At 40.2% G+C, this 18,441-nt stretch overlaps 1 protein-coding gene across 1 annotated transcript in view; it reads right to left on the reverse strand.

Moving 5' to 3' along the window:
- Positions 1 to 651: 651 nt before the first annotated feature.
- Positions 652 to 18,441, reverse strand: part of LOC102021740 (olfactory receptor 49-like) — a 59,789-nt gene continuing 41,999 nt past the window's right edge. Inside the window, exon 3 of the mRNA XM_005377184.2 lies at positions 652 to 1,676. Coding sequence (XP_005377241.2) covers positions 652 to 1,635 — 984 coding nt within the window. The 5' untranslated portion in view covers positions 1,636 to 1,676. The remainder of the gene's footprint in view (positions 1,677 to 18,441) is intronic.

Genomic DNA, 18,441 nt, shown 5'->3' on the forward strand with positions numbered 1-18,441 from the left:
TCGGTGATAGTAGGTATTCTTACTTCATTCCTGACCTCAGAAGGTAAACTTTCAACAGTTTAGCATGAAATATGATGTTTCCTATAGATTTCTGTAGTTACCCTTTAATAAATTACAGGTACTTACTTAATTTAAAGCTATGGGCATGGTGGAGCATGCCTGTAAGCTCAACTGTCTGGGAAACTGAAGCAGAAGGATTAGCAAGTTCAAGGGCAATCTGGACAGTTTTGCAATATCCTGCCTCAAAATAAAACAATAAAAAGGATGTAGTGAAAGAGCTCTTACTTAGTATGTGCAAGACTGAGGCTCAAATGTATTCTTCTTGTGAATTTTTAAAATCAAATTTGGAAAGTTCTAGTAAAGAAGAGATGCTAAATTTATTATCATAATTTAAAAACAAGAGAAGTTTATGAAACTAAGATACAGGTTAGGGTCAGAAATATCAAGAGATACCACGCATAGCTGCGACATTTTCTGTGATTTCTGAACAAAATGTAAGTCACTTATAATGATATGTGTAGGATATTACCATACATTCCAGCACATGACAGACAACTGTCTATGAGAGGATAATCCACGGAGATAAGGACAGGAGCATTATCAGCTGATGTTCAGGCAAGGAAGAATCTTTTGTCCTTTGTTAGTTCTGGCTCAGCTTTGTGAGAGGAGCTTGCTCACTTGCTCCCTAAATACCTGCTTCACCTGTTTGTTCCTCAGGGTGTAGATGAAGGGGTTGAGCACTGGGGTCACCACAGTGTTGAGTAACGCCACCACCTTGTTCTGGTCCTCCCCCTGCCCACCCTTGCCTGACCGGATGTACATGAAGATGCAGCTGCCGTAGAAGAGAGACACCACAGTGATGTGCGAGGAGCAGGTTGAGAAGGCTTTCTGCCTCTCCTTGACAGAGGGGATGTGCAGGATGGTGTGGAGGATGTGGCCATAGCAGGTGGCCGTGACAGCCAGAGTGCCCAGGAGGCTGAAGTTGGCTATAACAAAACCCAGAAGCTCTATCAGACTTGTATCTGCACATATGAGCTCGAGGAGTGGAAAGTTGTCACAGAAGAAATGGTTAATGATATTGGGGCCACAGAAGGGCTGCTGAAATGTGATGAAACTTGGAACCAAGATGAGGAGTAATCCTGTCATCCATGAAGAGAGCACCAGCTGGACACACAGCCTTTTGCTCATGATGGTGGCATAGCGCAAGGGGTTACAGATGGCCACATACCTGTCAAAGGACATCACTGCCAGGAGGAAGAACTCTGTGGTGCCTAGGAAGAAATAGAGGAATAGTTGGAGGAAACAACCTGGTAGGGAGATGGTCCTGTATCCCATGAGGATGTTGGTCAGCATCTTGGGGAAGATGACTGAAGTGAACCAGATCTCCAGGACAGCAAAGTTGCGGAGGAAGTAGTACATGGGGGTGTGGAGGCGCCTGTCCAAGAGTGTGATGCCTATGATGAGGAGGTTCCCCAGCATGGTGAGGAGGTAGGTGAGGAGGAGCCCCAGGAAGATGAGCATCTGCAGCTCACAGGCATCTGAGAGGCCCAGCAAGACGAACTCTGTGACAGTGGTGTGGTTCCCCATGGCTCCTGTGACCTCTGCCGGTGATGTCTGCTCAGAGGAGTTTGGCATCAGGAGTCGGGATGTTCTGAGGTTCTGAGGACAACCTGCAACTGCCAGAAATAGGGAGTTAGTGTCACATTTTACACTGAGGAAATCTTTCATTTCTTTCAGCTGCTTCCTTCTTTTTCTGTCTCCTTAGGCTGATTGTCCAAACCCCTCATTGGGTCAGCATTAAGTCATATACTTTGAACTAATTTCAGTCAAATTTTTGGAATTACTTTGGAAAGGGTATGTGTTTATCAATTATTTCTTCCATTTTTCTTTCACTCTTTTCAATCCCTTTCATTCGCTTAGGTCAGATTATGTCTTCTCCCACATCCAAATACTGTAAACGATCTCACAAGTTCATTAAAATATATTGTGTGAATTCTGCACTCCATGTGTCACAGATTCTTACTGAAAGTGTTGATAGAATGCACACATAAAGGTGGTTTGTTTGATCATTTTTTTTTTTTTTTTTTGAGACAGGTTCTCATTATGTAATTCAGGATGGCCTTGAGCTCACTACTTGTCCCAGGCCAGCCCTGAACTTGTAAGGATCCTCCTGCTTCAGCCTCCCAAGTGCTGGGATTACAGGCAGGGGCCGCCATGCCCAGCTTCACATAGAGGTTGTTATTGAAGATATTTTAGTTAAAAGTTTGTGACTTTATTTGTTCTGGGACCAGTTATCTGGGACCCATTTTATACACTCACCAAGCCTGCTTCCTCAGTGGAGATAATGACAGTCTCTATCTAAAATGTTCTCCCAGGACTTCAGTGGCTACTGCATAAGCAACACTTAGCCTGGGGCTGACCAGAGTGAGCAGTTGTATAATATTGGTTATTTTTATTTTTCCCTTTGTGGCTGAGACTCTAGCAGGATAATGATAGTAAGTAAGGATACAGTTAAATAAAAGATATTGGATTTCAGGGCAACGTATTTTCTGTAATATTGGGGATTGAACTCTGGGCCTCATGCGTGCTAAGCAAGCATCTGTCACTGAGCTGTATCCCCAGCCCACAACAAGTAATTTTTTTTTAAATTTTAAAGAGAAAAAAACCAACAAAATAACAACAAAGACAAAAATAAAACAATACAAAAACAATAAGTATTTTTTTAAAGTTTAAAAATTATAGACACAGTCAAGTGTGGTGGCACAGTCTGTAATCCCAGCACTTGGGAGGCTGAGGCAGGAGGATTGCTGTGAGTCTGAGGCCAGCCTGGACTACACAGTGATTTCAAGGCTAGTCTGAATTACGTAGCGAGATCCTTTTTCAAAAACCAAAAATAAAATAAAATAGTAAATATTATTAGCTCATTATGGAAAGTTTAGGAAATATAGAGGAAAAAGAATAAAAAGAATCACTTGTGCACCACAGAATAACTTCTATTAAGATTTTGATGTAAGCTAGAGTTACAGCTCAGTGACAGAGCACTTGCTTCACATGTACAAGACCCTGTGATTGACCCTATCCCCAGCAATACACACACACAATTTTGATGTGTTTCTATTGTAGTTTTTATACTCCAATTTACTGTTTATTTATTGGTTTACATAAATATTCTCAGATATTATACTATTTTTGTACCCATTTCCTTCCCACCTATTACTTTTTGATAAGTAATATGTCAAAGAAGTCATATTAATTTTTGTCACGTTATTGCCAGCCAATTTTTATTATTTGGAGGATACTTTTTGAGGATACATGTATTATGAAACTGACATGTGCAGATAGGAAGGCATGCATTTGTAGACTAGATATTATGTTTATGCTTTTGGATAATTTCCTCAGTAATAGAAAAATAATAACAGTAAATGCTGATATTCAGAGTTGTTCATGTATTCAGTTTTAAGGAAATATGTCTGTTTTTTAAGTGATTATTTTTAAGTCACATTGTTTACTATTTTCCTCCAAGATCTGGATAAAGAAGGAGACAATCTTGTCATTGATTCTTCTTTACAGAAATGACAGGTTAACCACACCAAGGTTAGGCAAGCTCTGGTGTGGCAAAGCTGACTCTGTCCAAGGTCAGAGCAGGAACTAATGTCATAAGGTTGAATCAGATAAATGGCAACATGCTACATTATAGACAAATATATATTTATAGTGAGAAGGACTAGATAGTAACATAGTAAATGAACATAATTGCTATGCAAAGTTGAGGGGGTGGTAGGTGATTTTTCTTACCTCTTTTTGTTATTACTTATATGACTTAAGCCCAAAATCAGAGAGAGAAATAGACATGCTGAGTGTGGTGGCACATGGCTTTAATCCCAGCACCAAAGGAGGCTGAGGCAGGAGAAATGCAACTTCAGATCTTGCCTGGGCACTTTAAAAAGACTCTGCCTCAAAATAAAAAATAAAAAGGACTGAGGATGTAGCTCAGTGGCAGAACACTCCTAGGTTCAATGCCCAGTACTAAAAGAAAGAAAAAACAGAGTGAGCTAATTTGGTTTAGGAGGGGACTAGAACATTTCTGGAGAAACAAGCAGCTGTCCACAAGAAGACTCAGAAAACCTTGGAGTTCCGTGACTCATTGGCTCAACGTGAGCTAGGATCCTGGGAAGGACGAAAAAGTCGAGAAGTCCGTTGTGCCATTGCCTGCCAGTGGATGCCTGAGAGCTAATGATAGATGTCCGGGCAGAGCGTCCAGAAGAACCAGATTCTCTTTCTCTCATGCCAAAGATTGTGCCAGGTGGGTTATCTCGCTAGCTGTCCAGCAAGGCAGCAGAGGGAGCAGGCAACCCTGATGACATGGATCCTGGTTTTCATGGGAAGCCACTAGATCTGCAATACTGCCTGAAGATTGTGCCTCTTCTAGCAATCAGTAGACTTTGAGAGGGAAGGAAGCTCCAGTAACATGGTCTGCAGGTCAGAGACATGGGCAGGTCCTGTCCTCTTTGCACTGAACATATCACCAAACCTTTATGTTTTCCAACAACCAGACTCTGCTCAACACTGCTTCTTGACTTCTCACTAACGCATGCGCAGATCACTGCGGAAGTAAGTCTCTGGACATTTTGCCAGAACTTCCGGGTTCACCAGTTTCTTAGGAGGCTGCACTTGCTCCGGTTCCACAGTGTCACTTGCTGGGCCACTTTCTTGGGGAAATCTATGTAGACATCTAACTAATTATTTTTCTCTCCCATGTTAGAGACAGACATCAGTTGATGCAGATTCATACAACTTACTTCACTTGTGCTTATGATAGATGCCCTCAAGGGCGATGGTACTCACACACAGAAGATTCTGAAGGTAAACTGTTCATGGTAGACTCCTGGTCTCTGTGGAACTGGCACCTGGCCCGGATATTTGGGGTTCTTTTTGTCTCCATGGAAATTCAGAGATACACAGCTCAAACTTAACCCATCTGAGATTCTCAACTCTTCTCTTGCCGGAGAGAGCTGTACTTCCCTTGAGATTCATTACCATCGGTTCTAACAGGGACCTAGGAAGATCCCTCATCTCTCATTTTCTTCAACTTTGAGATTGTAAGTTTACTTTGCTTTGACCAAGAATCACAGAAACTTCTAATGAAATTTAATTATAACAAAGAAACACATTATAGCATTCAGCTCACTTTTATTGAATGCTTATTGTATGACAAGTTCTCCTGCAGATGTTGGGTCTACAGAGGCAGAGTAGTGTTGGAAAGAAAGACATTAGAGACAATCACACAGTTACTTACCACTGTGACTAGAGTTCGTAGGAGATCCGGCCCAGACTGAAGGAAGTGTCTTAGTCTGCTTGGGCTGCTATTAATAAAACACCATGACTGGGTATCTTAAACAACAGAAATTTACTTATGATTCTGGAGGCTGGGATGTCCCAGTCTGAAAGTGCTTGGCTTGTTGTCTAGCATGGCCCTATTTCTTGGTTTGTAAATGGCCACTCTCCTGCTTAATCCTTACATGACAGAAACGGAGAGGGCTCTGGTATCTTCCTTTTTTTTCATAAAGCCATTACTTCTATCATGGGGCTTCACCTTTAAAACTTCATCTGAACTAATTATTTCTCAATGGCCCCATATCCAAGTGGCATCACATTAAAGATTACAATTTCAACATTTTCAGGGCAAACCTTTAGGACATAACAACAAGGGAATATGTTTCTGGTGAAGTTATATAGAGCTGAGACTTGAAGGATGAATTGGATGGTGGGGGTGAAGAAATTTTAATTAATTAATTAAACATTAACTTAACATATGTTTATTGAGCCCTACACTAAGGATGACTGAGTGAAATGAAAGAAACATGGCTACCTGCCCTCACAGGGCTTATACTCCATCAGCAAGTCATGGTAAGGGGACCTTGGAATGCTGAAGTTAAAATGACTATGCAATCCTGCTTTTTTTGGTCACCAAACTATTCTCTAGCCTGAATAAAACCTGTAAACCTTCAGTATAAAACTGGTTGATATAACTTGACTTAGATATAAATGGTATGATTTTAGGAGCCAATGCTGTGTTTGAAAAGATGAATGATTGCATTTCTGATATCTGTCTTAAAAATAATAATTAGTTGAGTGTGGTGGAGTATGCTGTAGTCCTAACACTTGGAAGGCTGAGGCAGGAGGATTGACAAGAGTTCAAGGCCAGTCCGGGCTACATAGTGACTTCAAGGACAGCCTGAAGTACACAGCAAGACCCTGTCTCAAAAAAAAAAAATTAGAGCAACCCACCCAGGCCCCCTTCTGGCCCTCTCTTGGACAGAAGCTTTCTTTCCCTCAGTAAATATATTCTGCTCTTAACCTGCATTATTCCTAAAATTCATTCTTCGATTTTAGAGAACTCGAGCTCATCCCAAATCTTTCAGGTTTGGAGTTTCTTTCCCCTGTGTTGTTTGGAGGTCTTCCACTGAGATTATAGGACAGAGGTAAGAGTTTGCTTTTGTTTCATAGACTCTGGATTGGGATTCCTTTAGGTAACAGATTTTTATGTCTTTACCCATTGCTTCTAATGCTTATGCTTTGTCTCTTATATAGTTTTTATATTTTTTATTTATTTATTTTTTGTCTTTTTGAGTCTGGGTCTCACTATGCAGTTCAGGCTGGCCTTGAGCTCACTTTGTAGCCCAATCTGGCTTGGAACTTGCAATGATCCTTCTGCCTCAGCCTCCTGGGTGCTGGGATTACAGGTGTGCGCCACCATGCCTGTCTCTTATACAGTTTTGTTAAAATGTTGATAAATTTTAAGTTAAAACATGGGAAGGTTATAAGGGTATGATATTTCTTTAATGGGACATTTATTCCTGTTTTGTTCTCGTGTGTGTTGCATTTGAACTGGTTGCTAAATTTACTGGCATTCCTTGCTTGACTTCATTTAGACAGTAGCGCTAGGGAGAGTAACATTAGAACCTAGTGGACTTTAATATAACCTTCTGTAAAATGGGTCTTTTAAAATCTAGCCCAGACTTAGAAAGTATACATGCCTATATAATAAAACATGGGACTCCATCCATCATTTAAAAAAGATATTAGGCCAGTAGCCATTCTTAAGACCAGGAGGACAGTTTTCACTGGGACAGACTGGCTCTGATCCTCCTCTACACTCTAGAGGAAATGTCAAGCCTGTTTTGCTTTAGTTTCCTTTCTCTGGCCTTACTCTTAATCTTTTTCTACCACACTGTACTTTCATTTTTAGAGGCATATAATATTAGAAAGAAAAGAACTCTCACTGTTCCAACTAAGTTAAACCCATAGAAAATGAGTATTTGCTAACACCAAAGACAGGGAAGTCACCTTAGATGAGAAGTATATACCCTGTCTCTGGGTCAGATGAGACATCAGAATTTTGCCCATCCAGGAGAACACACATAAAAGCCATGTCTTGGCTTAGTGTTCTGGGCAGGTCTCCCTTGGGAGACAGAACCTGAGACACAGTGGAGAAAACCAACTTCTGGGTGACACCAAAAGGAGCTATCTCCAAAACAGCACACTTATGGGACCAAAACACATTTAGTCTAAGGGAGGATCTCCGACCTTTCCTCTTCTCTTAAGTCGAGTTATCATTTATGTGTATAAGAAAATACTTTGACAATAAGTTGTAAACCTTAAAATCTTTACTGTAAACTTATAAAGTGCTAGGCAATCTTGTTCAGGCTTTTAACTATCTCTTGTGGAACTTTGACAGATAGTGGTTACTCTGCCAGCTAGTTAAATGCTCTTAGAGAAGCTGCCACTCTTAAAGCAGAGGACAGGTTTCCCCAGCAGCTCTGGTGAATCCCCACTCAAGCCAAAGGCCAATGGAATGTTGACCAGACAGACAGCTGGATTCCTTTCTGGAGACTGATCTCTGGTTGTGTGGACCAACAGAAACTGAGAACAACTGAGGGGTCATGGCCAGGGCTGCTCTCTGGCAGATACCCAAAGGTTCCTTGGTGGAAACTGGCTCCTGACCAATGAAAAATCTCCACTTATCTGTCATACTTATCTCTCTGCTAGTAAACTAGGAATTCTCCCCAAACTTTTCAGTTGAACCACTTAACTGTCCCTCCCTTCAGAAATTAGGGTGAGGCAGCTTGCAACAATTTACATTTCACAGCAGCTAGCAGGGAATGAGTTACGTTTGTGCCTTACATATGCTAAGAGTAAGAAAGAGATTCCAGTCAGCCTTAACTAATGTGCCTTTACCAACATGTAAAATGTGATTGCTAGATGATAAATATGTTTAACCTGTGAGCTTCAAAAATTTAAATAAAACATGGCTTGTCCTGCTGCTAGGCAAAGTTGCCTTGGTGATTAGATAGATGACACAAGTGTCTTGGAGATTTCTTTGCCCTAAGGCCCAGGGCAGGATTCCTGAAGTCAATTGTCTCTTTTATCTATCTCCAGAAGTGATCTCTTTCACAGCACAGCAGGAAAAGTGCTCTATTTCCAACTCACTTTTAATGTATTCCCTCTTTCCAAGAATAAAAAAGAAAAGTTTATTACAAAGTTATGCTTCCTTCTTTAGACATTCCTGTCACCACACCAATTGTGACTTATGCTTATAAATGTCCAGTAGGAGTAAGTGCATAGCTCATAAGCTTTCTGGGAGGGTAAAATTGCATACCAGCTTGAGGGTGGATAGGCTGGTTGGGTTTTGTCCTCTGGTCTTTCCAGATGGCATCCACCTGCTCTGGAGTAGAGTCTATTCAAGGGATGCCTTGAGGGTATAAAGATCAATTAGAAATGAGGAGGGGATGCCCAAACTATGTCTTTTTGTATTTCAGACATGGGATATTCACAGTTGAAGTCTCTTACTCCTTTAGAGTGCATCATTAAGTGTTAGAAGATATTTGGCCCTTACACGTTGAAAATGAGCTGGTTAATATTTTTCTGCACATGCTTGTGGCCCACCTACCCCCTAGAGCCAAAATGGAATGTGGAGGGAAGTATTAATTATGATGTTTTTTACAACTAAAATCATATTGTAAAAAGGGGAAAAAAGATCAGAATTGTATTATGTTCAAACCTTGATTACATTAAGAAATAATTCATATTTATGCTCAAGGTATAATTATGAATCATATGAGACTACCTATGCTCATATGTCTCTTTTTCTCAATGACTTAAAGCAGATCAAGCTAGAACTAAGAAAATTTTCAAATGACCCTGATAAGTACATTGATATCTTTAGAGAATTTACTCAGACCTATAAATTAGACTGGAAAGATGTAATGTTAATCTTAAGTCAAGCATTGACTTCTAATGAGAGACAAACAGCATTGCAAGCTGCTATTACATTTGGCGATAAATATCATATTGTTAATTTCAAACAATCAGAAAAGAGATGGTCAGGGGAGCAACCAGTTCCCACTGGAGCCTGAGCAGTCCCTACTCAAGACCCTGTTGGCCTAACAGCTAGACAGGAGACTGGGGCAGGAGACATTTTTGAGTGTATAGTCTTCAGAGTCTAAGAAGGATAAAAACCAAGGCTTCTAGTTATTTTAAATTTTCAGGAGAAAGACAAAAGCCCTTCTATTTTCTTAGAACTTTTACTAGAGGCAGTGGTAAAATGTATGTCCATAGCTTCTGAAGAAGGACAGTTTCAGTAGAAGGACAGATTCAGAAGAAGGACAGATTCAGTAGAAGGACAGATTCAGTAGAAGGACAGATTCAGTAGAAGGACAGGTTTTGCTTAAAGACATGTTTATTACCCAGTCAACCTCAGATATTAAAAAAGAGCTACAAAAGATAGCTTTTGCTCCAGATAGCTCACTTGATACTTTAATAAAAACTGCCTCCTTAGTATTGTATAATCGGGACTGCGAGAAAACCAGGGAGAGAAAACAGAGATCAAAAGGTGGCTGCTTTTGTTGTGGCCTCAAAAAAACACACCCTGATTCTCTGGGTTCCAAAAATATCTCAGTGACTAAGTTCATCTGCTACTGCTATCAAAACCCAGCACCTTAAGAGGGACTGCTTTTCCGGGGGCCCCCAAGCCACGCCCTGACTTCCAATGCAGCCACTGGAAGGGAGACTGTAGTCTGAGGCAGAGCCCCCCGAGCTCAGACTCACCTTCCCAGCTGGTCCAGAAAGACTAAAAGGTGCAGGGCTGCCTCCTCCCTCTGGTCAAACTGTCATCTTTACCTGTCATCTCCAGGGAGGGGCCCTGAGTAATCATGACGAGAGGAAAAAAGAAACCAGCTTGTGGCTGGACATTGACACAGGTCTCTTTGTCCTTCTCCAATCCTGACCTTCCTTCCAGTCATCATACTTCATTAAAAAAAATTCACTTAAGCTGTATAACTGGGATAACTTTCTCTTCACCCATTCCTTTTAGTTATGCCTAAAAGTCCAGCTCTCATCCTAGAGAGATTTTGTCCTGTCTGAATGCTGTAATACATATTCAGATTGCCAACTAATCAAAATGATGCTGAGACTGGTTTTTACAAATGTAATACATATTGGTATTCATGTAGGAAAACTTAAGAGTTTTTCATTGGTCAAAATAAGGTGTTAATCTGGTTTACATAAGTCATCAAAAATTTAGACATAGTTATAACTAAAGCTGGGAGGACTTATGACAAAATGTCAGACTCCATCAGTAAAGGGGTCTAAGAATCAGTGGGTTAGAATTGCTATCTCCTAAAAACAGTTTCTAAACTTACCTGTCAGCTCTAACCCTCATGCTTTGATTATAGATGCTCTAATTTCTTGGAAAATTTGTTCTTACCTATAGGATGCCAGACCCCAGGTAATCATACAGATAAAACCTATAACAAATATGCTAGATTACTTATAGACTCCTTTTACTGGGCTCTACCACATCTTGCTACAGAGAGGGCAATATGACACATATCAAGGCTTTAACTAACTATACTTAGCAGGCCTTAACTGACACCACAGCTGGCCTCTCTCTCTATATATTGCTTTCCTAAATAAAAAGGTAAAATTAATAAAACAGGCCATCCTCCAAAATCAGATGGCATTAGACGTTTTAACAGCAGCACAGGGGAGTACTTGTGCAGTTATAAAAACGGAATGTTCTGTGTACATTCCTGATCCTTCCTGTTAATGTCTCAACAGCTGTTCAAGATATTGGACAACAAATCAATGATATGCCAGATTTTGAAATCTCCTGGACCTTATCCTTATCCTCTTTATGGGAAGCCATTACTGGTTCCTCTTGGTGGAAATCTTTGTTGTCTGTATTCATAATAATCCTGTTGATCTTATTATTTGGCTCATGAATACTTAATTGTTTCTTTGGCTTTGTCTTCTCCAGACTTAAAGCTATACTCCTACCCAAGGTGAAAATGCCTGGTGTCTATGGAGGGCCTTTAGATAGATCCTCTGGAGAACATCTCTGACTGCCGATCAACAACTAAGACCCCCTTCAGCCTGAGGAAACCAGAGCAGTCATTGCCCATTATTCCCTCACGACAGTTCAGATTACTTCTTCAGAGGGGGGAATGTTGTGGGCAGCTGAGTTAGACAGAGATATTTTAGGCAGTCAGCCAGGGCCAGGCCTTGGAAGGAGCCAGTATGGAAGACTAGATACCTTGCAACTGCGGGAGCGACAGGCACTTCTGCTGTGGGCCAGACCTCAAGACAAAAGATTAAACAAATGTACCCAGATACCTCCCTAAGATGGACATCAGGGGTTGATATTCTAAATAGGTAGCAATCACTTTAAAAGATCCCAGAAGAGTCAATAACCCAACCCCCTACAGGAAAAGCCCCTGTTCTGTATTCATGTCTGCTTGCTATGTGACCCACTTCCCCATTTGATCTCATTTAATCAATTTTACCTGAACAATTATGCTGGTAATCTTACTGGCTGACCATAGTTTTGTCCCACTGCATGCCTACCTTGTGAGTTCCCATGTTTTCCACCTTGGACCCGCCTCACCTCATGGTTTTGCTCTATAAACGTCCCTGAGAAACAGGTTCCTTGGCAACCTCCTGAGGTCCCCTTCTGTCCCTCTGTCAGGCAGGAGCTTTCTTTCCCTCAATAAATATATTCTGCTCTTAAATAAATTAATTAGGAGACTGCTAATTTGAATGTGCAGTTTATTTAACTAGAGGGTATAGCTATCCTTGATACAGCAGGGTGGCTTAGAGTGGAAGCTGCCTTGATACAGCAGGGTGGCTTAGAGTGGAAGCTGTCCCCTAAATACCTGGTCACCTTATGTAATCTGCTAGCATAGTCACTTGACTCCCAATAATAGTCATGACTACTGTGACCTATAAGAAGCCCAGTACCCAGACAGGTGATTGTAAGGAGTGCAGCTGGCACATGCCAGGTACACTAACTGGGCTCTGCTATTAGAAATTGTCTTCCTCTTTTGGGCAGACCGGAAAGGCCTGGCTTTTTGAGCCCTGCAGCTTCACAGGCTGTGATCACCCATCTGTGGGCACCTGGCAGGTATAGTGAGAAATGGGAACTTTAGCTCCCCTATGTTACTAAAAGTCCTTCCTTTCCTTCCTCACTTGGCCTTGAGAAACCTAAGAAGTACATTAAAAAACCTTGCTCGTGGTTTTACTGTGGATTACTATGTGAACCTTTGTTTCTGAGTAAAGAACTTTTCATCTTTAGGAAAAGAATCCAACTTACTCTGCCCTAAACTGGAAATTGGTGTTTGGTCATACTAGTATTGAGGGAGAGAAATAAGCATGAGTAAACATTTAATAACAAGATATGGTGAGTGATATGAAGGGATAGCACTGAGAGCGTTAGGGGAGAAAACCAGGTGAGCTCTGCTTTAGCTGGATGCCAGGGAAGACCTCCCTGAGGTGGTGATTTTGGCTGAGTCTTCACAGGCAGAGACGGGTTATCCAGGTGATGGCTGGGAGAGTTCCAGACAGAGAAGAGCATATTGGGGTCATGATATGAGCAAGAGAAATATGCCCAGTGGGTCAGCAGGAGGGTGATGGTGATTGGAAATTTGGCTGGAGGGGCGTGCTGTGCTGGAAACTTGCAGAGCCTAACAGAGCATGCCTGGTAAAGGGGTATATTTCATTTATCTAAGTGCAACCAAAAGCTACTGGAAGGTACTTAACAGAGAAGTGAGATGATCTTATTTATATTTTTAAAAGTAAGTACTCTGGGGGAGGTATGAGAAGAAACTGGAGCAGGCACCAGCAGGAGAAGGGACCAAAGGGTGAGTGCAAGATCCAGGGGAAAAATGACATAGGGAAACTTAAATTCTAATGAAGAGTTAATAGATTGACAGGGAAAATAAAGGCAGGCAAAGATGACTTGAGGTCATGGCCAAAGGCACTGTGGCCAGAGTGTATGAAGATGAGAATTTCTAGGCCTGGCAGGGCCAGGAGAGCTTTGAGAAGGGACCCCTGAGAAGGAAGTTGTTGGTGGTCTGTCTTGACTCAGCCAGTTGGTATCTGAGCAGTTTGTCTACAGGTGGCAAAGTTTCTGGTTATGGGGTATAACTGTAGCCTCCAAGAAACTTGGGGGATAAACTGGCAGTCACTGATTAGAAACTATCTCCTCAGTGGATGGAAAAATTTGTAGGCCTTAGGATTAGGATGGAGACCTGGGTAGAAAACCAGGTCCAATTCCCAGTATGCAGAGAATTTGGCAGGGAGACATTATTTCAGAAATCTTTGAGATTATGCCCAGCTGTCATCCTGGGGTTCTACCCTCTCTTTGATTACAGTCTTGTGAGAGGTCCTGAGCTGTAGAAACCCAGATCAAGTCACATCTGGATAATAAATGCTTGCTTTAAGGTATAAAGCTTAGGGATAATTTGTCACAAACAATAGATAACTAACACATTTCTCTTCAGGATTCCAGCCTGTTTTCTTCTTTTCTTTTTTCTTTTTCTTTTTTTAAGACAGCAACTTGCTATATATAGTCCAGGCTAGATTTAAACTTTTTATGTAGCCAAGGTTGGTCTTGAACTTGAGATCTCCTGCCTCAGCCTCTTGAGCACTGGAAACATCCTTTATTCTTAAACGTCATGTGGAGGCACTACTGCATGCATGATAAACTGATTATAGCTATCATACCTCCTGTACCTTGGTCTTGAGCAAAGAAAATGCCATTATTACTTTAAAATTTAGAAATATTTCATCAGTCTTAAAAGGATTAGTTATTTTAGTTTGAATTATCATTACTGTTAATATGGTTGGACATTTTTACTTTTTTTAATTTATTTTTTGAGGTTTCATCACTTATTGTTTATAAAAAAGTATCAAAATTTTCAATATCGACTGGTTTTGGTGTACAAAATCTAAAAAAGAACATCAGAAATAAATTCTCATATGAACTATGATGAAAATACCAATTACACTTTACAAAAAAAAATCTTTTACTTCAATTATCATACCTAAAACAGTCTGCACAGGCATTGTTTACACTAACAGCATGTGTATTTTGCTTTTCTGGCCCTTTTGTAGGACATACTTGACATCTAAGTGGTCCTACTATTTTGTCAGGAGGTTCTTATTATATTATACAGTGCATAGTTAACAGGACCATAAATTTTTTTTTAGGATCATAAAATATTAATAAAATAGATTGCTAAATTCTTAATTTGTATTGTGCATTTAGAATAGACATCAACATTTTCATATCAGCTATTTACTTTAAAAACACTTACAAGATAACATAAAAAGTAAAAACCTACATGAACTACAGGGTAAACACAAATGGAAGTCTACCACAGATATAAGCTTTGCTTCAACTGTCACATCCAAGACAGTCTTCACACATGACAATTGCGTGTTCCATACATAAGTATCATTTACACTGACAGTATGTAAGTTTTGTTTTCCTGTACATTCTTATAGGGCACTGTTGACATCTTCTTTGCTTTCCTGTTGTCATAGTAGGTCTTTATAATGTTGCATCTGCCTATTCACCTGTCAGCTCACCAGTGTGCTCCACAATTTTTTTTGCATAGTTCCTTGGGCAGAAACATTTTGTTTTTCTTCTGCTGTGAATGATCTCTTATGAGTTCCAGTCCCAATCTTCTAAGAAAATTTCTCCCTGGCGCTTGTTATTTTCTTTGTAAACTATCAAACTATTTATGCCACACATGTTTAGGATTGAGTAAAACATAACCATTGGCCAATGTTTTGTGTTTCAAGTGACATCCTAGTTGCTTCATAGCTTATCAAAAACATCTACTCTACCTTCAGTTTTGTTGTTGAAAATTTCCATCTTAGGCTTCTATTTTGTCAAGGTTTCCCCACCAATATTTCCATCATGGTGAAATTTTGACATCAACAGTACCAGTTTGTTTTTCTTTGTCACATATGAGGCCAATGTTATATCTTTCTGAAATCCAAAGATTGTACTATACAATTCTCTGTATTGAAATTGCAACATTTCATTTGGAATTTCTGCTTTGTTCCTCTGTACAGTTCCCGTGTACTGTCAACTTGTGCTCTGGTACCAAATGTAACATCAATTGGCAACTGGTAAACCGACTGTCCAGTGTCACATTTTAATTAGTTTGGGAGTCAGGAGCAACAAGTCTGTTCACAACATCATTTGGTTTATTACTATATGAATAAGAATTTGATGGCTGAGTTCCAGGACAAATGTCTAAATTGAAAACATAATAATATCCACATCCACAAAGGTATGAATTTTTATGCCATTTTTTTTATTATGCCATGTTTTGACCCATTGCTTTTCCACAAGTCTTTTACATTCCTGTGATCACTATGAGAAATCCCTGCTAAGTACAGCAGAGCTATGAATGCTTTCAGTTCAGCTAGTGAGGTGTCATAAAATACATTTTTGAATATGGCTAGGGATGGATTAACTAATGGTCAGTGTGTAACACCCAGGTGAACTGAATCAGTATGGTGCTTGGTGTGGATGGTCCAGCTGAGGATTGTTGCCAATAGAATAAAAAGAGAACTAGAGGGGAAGATGTGTGTGGAAGATGTGAGCTGTTGATTCTCTTGGAGAAGTTTGTCATGCTGGCTTTCCTGATATGAACTTGGCTCTTCTCATCTTTAAAGGAGCTTGAGTCCTCACTGTCACTGAGGATGGCTACAGTTCTCTTTGAGGGAGCTCTGGTCTTTACTTTGAGCATCACTTCCTCGCTCCAGTGCAGATCCCTCAGCCTGCTGGCACAGATCCTCCATCCCACTGGTACAAACTTTCTAGCTTCCACTACTGACCTTTTGGCCTTGCCAGTGCAGATCCTTGATACAGACTTGCATGAGACATTGGCATGGGATCTAGGTTTTCAGCTGGACTTGTGCAGGACATTGCATGGGATCCAGGCCCTCAGCTGGATTCTTAGGGTCTCTAGTGTGTGGACAAATTTCCTGCACTCTTTTGCATTTGACTCTTTGGTTGAATATTATAAAATAATCATACAAGTTTTGTGTCCTGTGTTAAATCTTTTCCCTTGTAAGCCCTGACTACAACATGGCTATTGGTTCATACAGAACATTTTACTTGGATTTCAGCCTGTGTATTTCATAGCATCTTGTAGCATTTCACCTGTTACAATTTCCAACACTGAATGATAGTGCTTGCATTCTGTCCAATATGTTTCACCCCTCCCGAGACTCTCACTGTATTTTCAAACATAATTCTAACATTAGATCCTTGCATTTGGCTGCATTGTCATTTTGCAACATTTCAACTAGTTAAATATGTACTCATACTGCTATTTTCTTTGTTATCTGAATTATTCTGTGTGTCTGTATCAGTAGATTCTTGCTCCATTTCACTGTCACAGGACATGGCCAACATCACCATCACCATCACACCAACATCATAATCATCATCATCATCATCATCATCCACTCACACCACTCTTCTGTTATGAAAGCATATATCTTACCATAATGGATCACCAGCATTCATGCATGAATAATCTGATAATTCACTTTTGACCTCCTCCAAAATTTGCAAATCTGGTTTTTCATGTGTCATTGTACTGAACTGGGCTACTTCTTTAAAAAATTTTTTCCCATTTGGTTTTACTTCATCTTCTTCACTTAAAATTTCATATGTTCACCAGAATCTTTTGTCTTTAATTTGTGTTTTGCATACATAAAAAACTTTGTCTAGTGTATCACATCCAGGATACAATACCGAGCTGAATCATCCAAACTATTCATAATAGATCTGTGTGCAGAGTCAGGTTGTGAATTTACAGGCTTTGCTTTAATTTGGTTTGATTTCTCTTGTCTTGATTCAGACCAAAAAAAAGTTAAAATAATATAAAATGATATTATAAAATGTATGAAATGTAAAAGAATGGGGTTGATGATCTGTTTTAGCTTCATGGTAGATGGTTTGGAAGATGCATGGTTATTTATAAGTGTTCAAAAAGTAGAATTAACAGATTTCAACAAGAATCGTGACACTGGGGCTGTGGTTCCTCTGACCTGCAAGGGCCTGGTGGTGTCCTAGAACATTCATGCCAGGTGTCACCTCCTGGGGACACTGGTGCAGCCACCTTGGCCACTCTGAGTGTTGATGACCGTACTCTACCCGAGCCACTAGCTCCTAGTGCAGCCTGACCTCAGTGACAATTGCTATATCTACAATGGCCGCCAGTGGAGCAGCACTGTTGGACATTTTTATTTATTGACCCTTGGGATTTACCTTTCTCTGACATTCTATGCATATTCTTAGTTCACTTATCTATTGGGTTGTTTGTATGTTATGACTAATGAACCTTTATACTGTGTGTTCTCCATTCTGTCTGTTTCTTGCATGCCCATTCAAACCTGTTCATATATTTGTCTCCTCTTTGACCCTTGTTTAGAATTTAGACAGATCTAGTGATTTTTCTGACCACATTTACAGTGTATATTTTGGAGTACTCCAAAGAATAGGGGTCTTAAATTGTCCAGTCCTATGGAATTGTAAAAATTCTAAACTTTATAGAAAGTTTTTTTATTTTTTTAATCTTTATTAGTGCATGTTTGCAGTACATAAATTACATTAGTCATGGGGAGTTGCTATATGTGCATAACACATCTTAGTCTTTTTTTTTTTTTTTTTTACCACTCATTCATTTAAAGTTAAAGTATATACTTTCCTCCAACTAAGACCTGATTCAGGCAGGAAATCTTCAGAGAGAAAGGATGTGTGTTGCTGGCTTCATCTGTCTTGACTCTGTACCTCCCTGTGGTTACTAACCTTTCCAGGCTATGTAGGTGGTTAGGAGTTCCAGGTAAAGGATGGAAAACCAAAAGGAAAAATGAAGGCATTCTGGACAAAGAGGAGTAATGATAGGATTCTGCATATATTTTTAAGGCATAACCCACAGAATTTTTTTATGGGTTAGTTGTAAGATATGAACAAGGACAGTCAAGATTATATTGTTTTGCCGGCTGGCTAGCTTCCTGCCTCGTAGGCTCCTGGAGGGAGGGCCCCCAGCTCACGGGGAGCCTCGGGCAGGGAGC

The sequence above is a fragment of the Chinchilla lanigera genome, unplaced genomic scaffold (genome assembly GCF_000276665.1).
Source record: "Chinchilla lanigera isolate Chin_1 unplaced genomic scaffold, ChiLan1.0 scaffold00008, whole genome shotgun sequence".
Lineage (NCBI taxonomy): Eukaryota > Metazoa > Chordata > Mammalia > Rodentia > Chinchillidae > Chinchilla > Chinchilla lanigera.